General features: G+C 50.4%; 1 protein-coding gene across 1 annotated transcript in view; it reads right to left on the bottom strand.

The window, feature by feature from the left end:
- The window catches only part of LOC104542300 (DIS3-like exonuclease 2), a gene marked incomplete at its 5' end in the record, with an annotated part of 33,287 nt that extends 25,682 nt beyond the window's left edge, over positions 1-7,605 (bottom strand). Inside the window, one exon of the mRNA XM_010186557.1 lies at positions 7,526-7,605. Coding sequence (XP_010184859.1) covers positions 7,526-7,605 — 80 coding nt within the window. The remainder of the gene's footprint in view (positions 1-7,525) is intronic.
- Positions 7,606-12,295: the final 4,690 nt, after the last annotated feature.

The raw sequence follows: 12,295 nt of genomic DNA, 5'->3' as shown, positions 1-12,295 counted from the left end.
CTGTGCCTGGAAGACTTCAGGTAGCTGCTGCTCTATTAAACCCACTGACTTGCAGGGTCTAAAACACCTTCCAGAAATGCGCTTGTCCTTGAGAGATGGAGAATTCCTGTCTCCTCTTGGGACATTTTGCCAGTGGTTAATCTCTCTTGCCTTTCAAATGCATGCTTTATTTCTGGTCTGAATGCTTCAGCTTTCAGTCAGCAGCCCTTCACAGGAGAGCAATCCCAGCCGGCTGCCAATCCACCGGTTACTCCAGCTTGCATCCCCTGAGGAGGGAAGGTACTTAGTGCTGAACAGACCGTGGTTTGCCCTTGGCAAACTGGAAGCCCTTTGGTCTCTGCAGGCAGAAAGCACTGATCAAACAGCAGGTTGGCCAGCAGGACTGGAAGGTCTATCTCCAAGCAGAGCATCCTTCATCACCGCCAGCACAGCACATGCTCCGAGTCCTCAGCATCCCTTTCATCGTCTTTGGTCTTACTCCATCACATGCAACTTTCCACTGTTTGTACCTGCTCAGGAGAGGGCCCTGGACACAAAATCAATCCCATGACTCAGGTTCAAGGTGAAATTGAGAGGTGCTTTTGGTGGAAGGATTATTCCCTCTTTCCCACATCAGATCTGTCCTCTCCCACGTACCTAAGGGCAGAGACTCATCTGATTCAGCGCTACTAAGAAAACTCAGATCCACAGGTTAGCGTTCTAGTCCAGATACAGCTCCCTGCCCTAGGCAGACATATATAGGTGTTGAAATGCTGCTGAAGGCTTCCAAACATACTGTGAAGCAAATAGGTACGTAAACAACTCTCCAAGATGATACATGCAGACAGAATCTCTGGCTCAATCAGAACTGCAGCTGATTTTCTCACCTACTTGACTGCCACAAAATACCTGGACATCTAACACTGACACAGGGAGGTTTTATAGCTCCTTGCCAAGTGAATACTTTGAAATAGATGAATTTGACAACAAACTCCCCTGATTCAACCCAGGGAGAGCAGGGAGGTCCCACACTCCCCACCATGAGGATGGGAGCACACACTGACCACTTCGGTACCCCATGAGGATGTACAGAGGGATGCACCGGTCCATACGGGATATTGTGTAGAAAGCCTAAATGGTCATTTGGAAAGGGTCAGGTCAGCTTCAGATCCCATCTGCTCAGGGGAAAGCAGGTTTCCTTGATCACCTTTTCCACTTGCAGCCCCCACATGGCACTGACACTTGAGAGAGTTGGCAGTTACTATTTCTACAGCACTGATGGACTGAAAACCTGCTATTAAGCAGCAGGGTGGCAGAAGGAGGCAAGTCTGTGTCAAGAAAAGCAGCTACGTAGTACCCGGGCAGAGTCTTTTGCAAGAGCCCTTCTTCCTCACCCAGACATGGCCATAGGGTCTGTTCTGCAAGGAAAGAACAACTGTGTTCCTCACAGTCTTGATGGAGCTTAAAGGTCTTTTCCAACCAAAACCATTCTACAATGCTAGGTCTCAAGGGACTTGTTTTGCAGCGTATGTTCCAGCAGCCTTTGGTTGTGGCACACAGAAAACCAAGCTCGTGCCTTAGGCAGGAAGGTTATGTGTCATTTGAAGTTTTAAAGGTCAACCTCTAGACTTATTCTCCTGGGCAACTTACCCTACCCTGAACCAATGCCAAAACCAGGAGGATGGGTTTATCTCCGCATACGGGGACAGAATGATTCACCAACCTTGCCTGGCCAACTGCAATGCTTACCCTTTGGCAGGTGAAGGATACACAACCCCTGCCAAAATACAATCAAAGCAGTGGTATATTCCTTCTCAGCAATGAAAATGCAGGCTTACATACCCCAAATGATGCTTTTCTGTGGCCTCCAAAGACAGCTTAAACCTTCCCACAGCTCACCAGGAAAGAGTCACCGGGCAGCCCAGCTACCAGGTACGTGACAAGACTTGGGCAATGCTTGCAGAGGGCTAGCGATGCGCAGAGGTGAACCCCAGAGCAGCGGTGCAATGAGACATGCCTCATCCCAGCCAAGCCATCTCGTCCAACAGGGCACCCTAAAGTGAAAACCCCACCCTGGAGAATCTGACATTGGCTGGGGGAGCCATTTCTGGAAATGGAATGAATTTTATTTTGATCTGAAATCTAAACAAGGCGTTTCATAAGCTTCAGGCGAATTGCTGAACAGCATCCATCCAAGCCTCTAATGCCAAGAGATTACATCTATATCTATTTCCCCCATGAAACACCAGTCTGCCAGGCAAGACAAACAAGAGAAGATGCCACCTTCAGAGACTTCTGGCCATACAGGTCAAAGTAAGGCAGAGCACGTATTTGCTGATCACTAACCAGAAAACCAGATGCCAAAACCAGAAAAGCACCTCTTTTACACCAATACGAGGCAGGTCAGGCACCCGGCAACTGTGTGAGCTGTACAGCAGCTCCCTGTACAAACAACCCGCTCTGCAAGCCTTGATTTCTCACGAGGAACAAAACATACGATGGTAAATCTGCCAACTCATTGCAAAGCAACCAGGTCCATGCTAAAGTCCAACACATGAGCTGTATACCTGGGAAATAACTCTGAAAACAGATCTGTTATGCTGTGTCAGCTGCTTTCCACATTTTGCTCCTAGCACTTCCAGTCAACCGCCTTCCCAGCAAAAAAGAATAAACCTCAAACCATTCTGCTCTGCTCTTGTCAGATAAATAAACCCCCCCTCCCCAGATCTCCACCCTAGCTCTGTTTACACCAACCTGCTGCAGCCCTGAATGGTCGCAGTAAATGGAGTGAGCTAATGCTTTAGTGACAAATAACCCGATCAAACAATTCTAGATAATTATAGGCTGGCTCTCCTGATGTAGCGTTGGGTACATCACTGCAGATATTACATTCACCTTATGAAAAGATTGCACGGAGGAGCTCAGTTGGTAACCCAAACAGCATTATATATCAGCAGGCTGTCAGCATCAGGAGTGCATGCACCCTGGCATTTGAAGTCCTGGTGTTTTAAGTGATAATCCTATGTACCAGGCATCATTGATCTCTATATAAAAGGGGGCACCACTTTTCCTTTCGACTGGAGCTATTTTTCTCTCCTCACCGTGAAGAGCTGTGTGGTGCTGCCCGCAAGTGGCTACGCTGCACAGCAGCAATATCTGTAGTGCTCTGGGTCCCCAGGGAGAAAAAATGATCAATACTGAAATGCCGCTTTTGTAAGAGGTCTCTAAGTGCCTCCACGCGAGATGCTGCTCCTCTGCGTTTAGAAATCAGTCTGAAGAGAACATGAAAGCCCCCACTGCAAATTCGTAATCCTGACACAAACCCCAGCTGCAGCGGGGAATTAAAATGAAATTCCCCAGTGAACTGTGAGCCGGGCTATCGGCAAGGGCAGCGCCTGTGATGTGAGGAAAGGACCTGCAAGAGACCAACAAGGACGTGTCACAGTGCCCTGCAAATACAGCCCATGTAACAGGGTGAATGTTGACCAGGATTGATAGCTCCTCGGTGGGTCTGGGCTGGCAGCGACCCTGAGCACTGCATCATCGGAGAAAGGTGACAGTAATTGGAGAGTCTTGGGAGGAAGACAAAAAAAGGCATTTGAAGAGTCAGCCTTGCTGTGGGTAGGGGAGCAGAGCTCAGGAGGTCTCTAGGGAAGGGTCTGGATAGCGACAACGAATGCAGAAAACAGCTTAAATCTTCTGTTTCTTGAATACAGCTAAAAGACACTAAACTTCTCACAATTCATTTTTTCCAGGGGGATTTCAAGTTGGCTTTGGCTCTTCCTGCACTTGGGCTAGAAGAAGTCTTTCCTGATGATCTGTAACCTTTCTTGATCTAATCCTTCCCGCTGCCTGGCAGCCCACGAGAGTAGGAGCACCCGCACCAGGCAGGCAGACTCGGAGCGGGCAGGCGGTGCTTCCTCAGCACAGCCACTATCACGTTCCCAAATTGGGGACCTGGTGAGTGCGGGTTGTAAGATGGGATTTGTGAGCCATGGTGGATGCGAATGGCCTTGATGGTCTTTTACTGCCTGGCTGGGTTTTGCACTTGGATCTTGTGGGAAGGCCGGCAGGGCTGTCCTCTCGTAGATGTCACTGCTCTGGGGCCACCTGAAGGCTGCCAAGATGCTCCTGTTCCGACTGTGACCCAGCACACGTCATTGCCATCCCCGTGTCGCGGCTCCTGTTGCAGGACAGTCATCCTGCTGTGGTGCAGCAGCCCAGTGCTCCATCAATTGCACTGGCTGGTCCCCATTGGGGAGAATTTAAGTAACATGGTTTAAAAACAAAAAAGCAGACAGCTTAAAAATAAGAAAACGGGAGGTCAAGTAATTTCCTCTGAGGCCAGGAAGGACTGAAGGGCTGGCCGCCAAGGGGAGGAAAGTGTCTGGGTCTGAGCAGGGAAAAAGGGGAGAAGTGGTAGCCCCTGGTTTCACCCCTGTGACCGCAGGAGCGGTGACAGCCTCTCTGCTCCATACAGCTCCAAGCACAGCACTTGGATCGCTACTGGGACTATCAAGTGTCATCGGATACCTATATATATGTGATACATATATGATATATAGGAGATAGATATATGAGATATATATATATGATATGATATATATGCTAGTAGGGGGTGGAGGGGTGAGCAGCTGGCTGCTCAGCACCCCTTCTGCTCTCAATCCAAGGCTCTGCTGAGTCTGTGTCCCCAGAATGCTCAGCACCCAGGGTGCAATAGCAGAGAGGGTGCCCGTGCCCATGACCGCTGCTGCAGGCAGGCAGACAGGCAATGGGAAGCTGCGGGGCAAAAATTCCTTGGCGGGGTTTTATCATTTTAAGGAGAACAAATTCCAATTGATTGCCCTTGTAAGAGCCTGCATAGTACTTGCACTTCCAGCCTAAGCAATAGAAATTTTAATTGCTCTGGTAATTACACTTTCAGCAATGCTGCGGTCCTTTGTTCTGCGAGCAGGAGGCCAATATCCGCTGTTCTCCGGTGGCCCCGTCTGGCTGCAGCTTGGAACAGCATTTGCCATTTGGAGGGGAAGGGACACCACTCTGGTGGCCAGGGTGGCACTGAACCACTCTCACAGGGGCACCAGGCACACTCCCCAGGTCAGAGTGGGTTCCCATCACCAGGCTCACCTCCACTTTCTCCTGTTAAAGCTGCTGCTTTGAGAGCTTCAGACACCCACGAGTCTGTCTCCAGCATGGGGACCCCAATGCTCTGCCGAGGACACCGGGCTTCGGGTGAACATTTCCAGTCTTTCCCATGCACAAGCTTGGAGGGATGCTCAGTGTATTGCCAGCACCTCTTCTCTGGGCTGTAAAGGGCTCTAAAACATGGTGCAGACACAAATGTTATGTTGCTTTAACTTCTAGATATGTCCTTAGAAGCATGCGGAAGAGCTGTTATCCCCTTGCATCCTGATGAGTACCGTCAAAGCCTGACTAGGCCTGGGAGAACACAAGGCCTAGGAAATTGGAAGGAAAAGCTATCACAACAACTGCCATACGGGATAGCAAATTAACCCTACGAAAGGCCCAGAGCTTGGGAAGTACAGTCTCTGCGTCCGGTGCTCTACGATACTATTCAAATGCAACGCTCCATTGCCAATAAGGCTGCAGTGCACGTGAGCTCCTCCAAAATCACCCAGAACCGAGCACACATTCGGCTCAAGGGCACTTTACCTGCAAGAATACGTCAGCCGTAGCACAGACCTTCATGCTTCAGTTCACCAGGCAAGGACTGTCGGAGGTGCACAGGGCTTAGGGGGATAAGGATGTGCAAAACTTAGGGAGGTTCTCCCTGGGAAATGGGATCCTGCTTCCACTGGACTGGTCAAGCAAGCTATGAAATACAAATAATATTTAACAAACAATACAGGGCGCTGCAGGGAGGTGTAACCGCAGTTGGGATGCATCAGACACGCACAGTCTGGATTTGCTTGCGATCTCACTCATCCTGCCTGCACCTTGTTTTTCCAACCCACAACCCCCGCTGGCCTGGCTTGGGGTGGCTCAGCTCCCACGCTTGCCAGCAACCCAGGGCACAGCCATACATCTCTAAATCAGCAGCTGCCAAAATGCCACAGCCACTTTGTCATACGCCGGACCACTCACAGCTAAAAGCAAGGAAGGTTTCCAAGCAGAATTACTACTGTGCTTAGTGCTTGAACAAAATAACTCCACTCCCATCCCTGGAGTTTCCTCAAACAATGGCACAAATCACCCACCCGAGTCCAGAGAGAGGAGAGTCTGCAGCAGAAAAAAACATGGCTGCTGATTTTGGAGATATGCGCCACACAATTAGAAACGCTGGATCTATAAACATCCTTAACAAAACCCAATAGGTCTGGGGGTTTTCTGTTCCTCACTGTCCATTGTGTGCCACTGCTTTTAGAAACCTCAAAAACAAACACTCTTCCCTTGTTGATTTTAGGTTTCTGCACTGAACAGCACGTTTCCCTGCTGGCTTGGTGGTGCTGGAGGTACCGGCTCTCCTCATCCACATCTCCAGGGCTGGGACAGTTGGGATGGGAATGTGTAGCACGTGTTAATCACCCATCCACAGGTAGGAGGGATCATCCCATAAATTCTTCCCGAATTATCCCCTTTTTGTTTAAACCCTGAGATTTCTCAGCTCAGAAAGGGGTAGGTGCTGCTTGTGGATGTCCCTCTTCCTCGTCAGGCCCGTTCTCGTCAGCGTTTCAGAGCAGATCTAATTACAGGCTGTTCCCTCAACTGACAATTTCATGTACCCTCTTTTTTTTTAGGTTAACCTTCAATAACTGGCAAGCAGCAGCACTATATGGGTGGAGGTAGCAGGCTATGGATTTATGACATGCTGGTATTCAGGCAAAGCAACCCGGCGCGAACACAGCAATATCCTGAACTGTGCTGCTGCTGCTGTCAATTTGATAATGAGAATGTGATTTGAAATAAAAACATCTTGGGTGCCAATTCGCGACGGCAGCTAGTATAAATAGGCTGAATACCTAGAAATTGAGGACTCTGTACTCCAAACACATCCAAAGCTTGAATATCATATGGTACCTTATAAAAACAGAGTGCGTGGCTGCACTAGGGCCATAGTACCCCAAGGGAAAGGCCACTCTGTGAAGCCACGTGGGAGCTCAAGCAGAGAGAAGGGGATGCTGCATCTGTCTGTGGCTGAGCAGAAGCAAGGGTTGCTCTTTTTGGGGCAGCTTTGGATGCTTTTCCCCCATGCCCACGTTCCCAGTCAGCCCAGCACAAACCAGTTCAGTGTTTGAGCTGCAAACACCCTTGGGCAAAGTCTGGCTGCGTTCTGCCAGGGCCTGTGGTACCCAAGAGCTGGCCTTTTAGCCAAATAAAAGCAGCTTTTAACACCACAAAAGAAAAGGGGCTTCAGGGCCTGGTGCATTTTAAAGGATCTGGCCTTTACAAGGAGCTGTTTCCAGTTTCAGGTCAAGCCTGAAGCTTGCTTTAATCTACTTCTAAATGGCACAAGCCAGAAGGGAGGGCCATTTCCTTTCAATGCACCTTCCACCATCAGCTGCATGCAATCTTCCGCGGGACTTACTTGTTGCTGTCCCGGTACTGATAGATATAACAGCCTTGAGGCATCCCACTCTCCTGGTCCAAGGTAAACGAGAGCTTCAGCTGCAGAGAGGAGAGGGGGTGAGGGAGAACAAAACGAGAGAAAAAAAGAAGAAAAACAAAAAGCAACACTTTAGGCTGTGGGTCGTCACAGTAACTTCAAGCGAGGTTTGTGGGAGAGAGCTTAACTCGGAGCCTGACACGCAAACAACGTGGCCTGGAACATAGCGCGGGGCTCCAAACCTCAGGGAAAAGTCACATGTGTTGCAGAAACCTCTCGCTTTTTCCACCCTTTGTTACTCTAAAGTGTTTGTGGTTCCTCTGAAATGCATGGGTCAGAATGGTTCACCCCTCCAAACCCACCCACACACACCGCCCTTCAGCAAAGCACTTGCGGTTCCCCTCAGACACTAAAGAAATGAGCCCTCTCCATAGGCAGCTGCAGTTCCCACGAGTCTTTCTCTGAAAACCTTCCCGGCCCCATCTTGTTTCTCCAGTGCATTAAAGTGGAGAAGAAACCGCAGAGGGAAAGGTGACAGATTTTTCCTTCTGTGCAGGGTTATTAAAGAGCTGTTAGAAGGGTTTGCAGTTTGGATCTGCGTCCGGCAGGAGGCTATGATGGGACCTGGAAGCCGCTTTCGTTGTGGCTCCAAGAAGGCGTTCGGTGAGGGCTTTCAGATTTCAAACACGGCTCATTTTATTTAAGGGGGAAAAATTAATCCTCTTTCAACAGGCAACAGAACGGTTCTGCGGGGAGGCTTTTTTGCTGAAGATGTCTCCAGTGATTTTATACACTGAACTACCTAGAGAACAGCACGGGGCTGAGCCCTGCACATCCAAGCAGCCCCTCTTTCCCCAGGGTAAGGTTGCTGAGCCCCAGACAAGTGTCCCACAGCTCCTGCAGCCACGAGGTGCAGCCCTTGGGCTCTGTGAAAGGGCTGCAGACCCTGCCCAGCACCCAGCAGGCCAGGCAAGAGGGGCAGCATCCTTCAGAGAATGAAGCTGTGGTCTTCATGCACTGAGCACTTTAGCTTTTTTGGGGTCACTACTAACTAGTCAGAGACTCCCAACAGCAGGGTCGTTACAGTGGATCATGCAGGACTCTTGAAATGGCTTGGGAGGACCATCACAAGGGCTGGAAGTTGAAGGTTTGTTATGATAAGCCTGATCTTTATAAGGAGGGAAAGGAGAGAGCAGTGTTGAGCCACTCCACTTGATCGCAGACTCCTCTCCTCTGGGCTCCAAGGAAATGGCAAACTCGAATTAGCAGCTTATTCAGGAATGAACACAGAATTAAAACACCTTTCTCCCGCAGGCTGTTAGGAAACCCTGTGTACTGAATCATTAGATGGGGCACTGATTTTCCCTTCCCTAAAGGGTAGCAAAGTCATACGCTGTACTCTCCCTGACCCAAATAAAACCGCATACCATGAAATCATTGAAAAATTCACCATCTTGGGTACCGAGCTAAGAACTGAGTTACAGGCTGAGGCCAAATCCAGCTGATTTCCCTTGACTTCTACACTTTTAACTCTGTAAAGCCATTCTGAAACACAAACCAGCATCTAAGGCTGAACACTCAGGGCCAGCTGGGGACGTTTCTTCTGGCCGAAATCCACAATTTCCAGATGCTACGAGGGGGCACAGCAGCTTCCCCACGGGAACAGGATGTCAGCAAGAAACAAGCAACCTCCCTGAGGGAGACAAGCAATCACCTTGCTGTAGAATGGGCAAACATCACTTATCAACAACCAAAGTCCCCCAAGTGAGCTGCCCCGGTTTTGGGAAGTGAAGGAGGAACTAGGAACTACCCAAAGCCATTTATCTGGGCCAGGTTTTCCAAAGCTTTCCTGCTAGAGCATCAGAAAGCACCTCTGAGGCAAAAAGGACAGCGGTTATCTCAGGCACAGCTCCACCCGGTCCGGTGCTTCGAGGAACAGGCACCACACGGCAGAGTCACTAGAGAAGAAACATGAAAGACAGTGCAAAATCAAGCAAAAGAGTGGCTTTGGCCACTTTCAACAATATTTCTGATCAGGACAGAGTCAGGAGTGACTGAGCCTCTTGTTTGCAGCTCTCAGCTGAGTGGGTTTCAGGCTGGCAATAATGGAGCAGCTCTGGTAAGAGCTCACCTGGGCTCTGATCTCAGGGTCAGAGCCAGCTCTGTGCAAGGAGACAAGTCCAGGGGAAGGAAGGAAAAGGGCTGGGAAGGAAAACAGCCATGTTTGGACAGGCTCTGGGGAAAGCTGTGGGGCCATCAGGTATGGGAGGGTGACCTTTCCTCTATCTGGGGGGACAGGGTCCCATGGAACCTGCCTAACCAAAAAGAAAAGATCACAGTTCCTGAAGATAACGGGTTTTCAACTTTCTGTTATTTTAACCCTTCTTTGTCTGCTCATGGGATTCCAGACAAATAAAACACGCCCTGCTTGGCAGGCTTGGCTGTCTCTGCTACCACCAGTGCCTGCGCAACGGCCTGAGCATCTGGGGCGATGCTGTCAGGCATGAGGACGCTGCTGTCACCCATAGTGATGTGAAGACCCCACTCAAAGAAATGTCCAGGTGAGGCTGTAATATGTGTAACTTCTGCAGATCTGTCCTGCTAATGCACTGTCATGGCCAGCCAGGAGGGGACACCTGTGATCCTCACCCAGGCCAGGGGTCCTGACAGACCCCAAATGAGCAGCCAAGCTCTGGCTGTGCAGACACTGGCAGCGATATCGTGCAGTTGGGTCCTCTCTGCCCCTGGAGTGCTCCACCAACCACCCTGACAAGCTCAAGCCAACCTGTGAGGCCCCTGCTGCCACGGATCTCCAAAAACAAACCCCAAGTGTCCTTTCCCAGCGCCCTGCACACCCCACGCTGCTGCTTCTCTCTGGTTGCACCTTCCCCAGCAGCTGGCCCTCCCTTTTGCCTCTGTTCACCGAGCACAAAACCTCTGGTTACTTTTGAATTAAAGGAGGTTGCGGGGCAAGGCTGGGGGCAGGACGAACGTCGGGAGCTGATTGACCACTTCATCATCCCTCCTACTTGACTCCTGCTACAGCGAGACAACCAGAGCCTCCCAGATACACAAAACCCTAATCAAAACATGTTTTTGCAATCCTCCCCCTGGCACAGCTTTAACTCTCAACCAATTTGACAACATAGTGAGCTTCTTTGAAGCTCCTTTCTTTGTGTCAGTGCTCCTCATCAGAACGGAAAGGCTTGCCACAAAGCCAGCAAACAAACTCATATTGAGACAAAGGAAAGGGCACCCTCTTCAAAATACCAGATTTTACGCCTGCAGGGGCAATGAGCGACTGAGCCTTGGTACAGAAATGCAAGTGCAGGGTGACCCCAATGGCAAGGAGGGCTCAGCAGACGAAGGGATCTTCAGCATTAAACATACGAGATCATATCATTTTACAAGACGCTGCTGGGCTCCACTGGGAGAGGAAATTTCCCAGCGCCGTACCCATGGTGCGATTTGGCTCGCGCTGCCCCCGTCGGTAGCGTAGCCCTGGAGCTCGCATGCTCATAAAGATCCCTTTCCACTTCAATAGCTTTGCACATAAAGAAGCGCTCGGCATGGTGCGTGCGTGAACTCAATGGGAAAGGGAGCTGGAACGCAGCCATGCTGAGAACAGAGCGCTGCCTCCCGGGCGAGCCCCATCAATAATTGAGATGTCAGAGGCACAGGGAGGTGCGTGAATAAGAGCTGTCAAAAGGAGTAATTGGGATCTGTGTGGATACAGTGATGGATAGGCTCGCTCGCCACCAGACACAATCGCAATACACCTGAACAGAAAAGGGGCAGTGCGCTGAAATTCAAAGGGGCTGGGGCAGGCTGTTTGATGGGCAGGACGTTGTTGCCTCCATGGAGGAGAGCATCGCGCCCAAGGTATCAAGGTGTGGGCACGCTGTTCAGTGGATGGAGCAAGAGAAGGCACTTACAGCACATGGACAATGTTTGGTGGTGTGCACTGCAGGCTCGAGGTGAAGGGAATGTCACCTCCTGGAGCAAAATAACCTCCTGGCAACACCTGTCTGTGTGATGGCCCCACTCTCTAGATTGTTAACACCCTCCTTGATCTATCCCTGCATCCTCAAATCCAGCAGTTGGTTGACAGTGGGATGTCTCCTTGCCACTCCTTGCTCCTTCATCCACCAGACATCAACATTCTTCATCTGCACCCAAGGGTTTCCATGCACTCAGTGGTGAACAGACTCCGACCCAGCACACAGACGCCTTTTCAGGAAGGGGGAGCAGTGCTTTGCGTTGTAATGGACCTCCAGGCCTGCCTGAGATCTGGTGCAGCCAGCAGCTGTCCTCATTGTAAAGAAAGTTTGAGACCTGCAGCAATTAGGGACGAGAACAGAGCATGAGGAGCAGCCTTCAGGCTGCTGAAACACTGCCAGTTTGACTTGACCAGGCAAATTCTGCGTGCCCCTTGAGTAAATGGTTTGGCTCAGGTCCCCTCGCTCCCAGCCTTGGCTCCGAGCAGCAAACCTCCGTCATGAGATGAAAAGTTTTCTCCACACATGCACTGTGTCAGAGAGGTATTATCGGTTCAGCTGAGTAACCAGGTCAAAGACTTCAGCTGTCCCAGATCTGGGGCAATGTAAGGGCATGCTTCGGCCAGCCGTGGTTCAAGGTAATTCCACCGATGCGGTGGGTATTCGAGCAGAAAGAGTTCACCCAGGGCAAGGAGGAGAGGCAGAACACAGCCTCCAAGACAAAATCCAGGGGACTGGATCTACAGATTATGTG

Source organism: Mesitornis unicolor, unplaced genomic scaffold, assembly GCF_000695765.1.
Source record: "Mesitornis unicolor isolate BGI_N332 unplaced genomic scaffold, ASM69576v1 scaffold33746, whole genome shotgun sequence".
Lineage (NCBI taxonomy): Eukaryota > Metazoa > Chordata > Aves > Mesitornithiformes > Mesitornithidae > Mesitornis > Mesitornis unicolor.
This window is presented reverse-complemented; position numbering and strand designations above follow the sequence as displayed.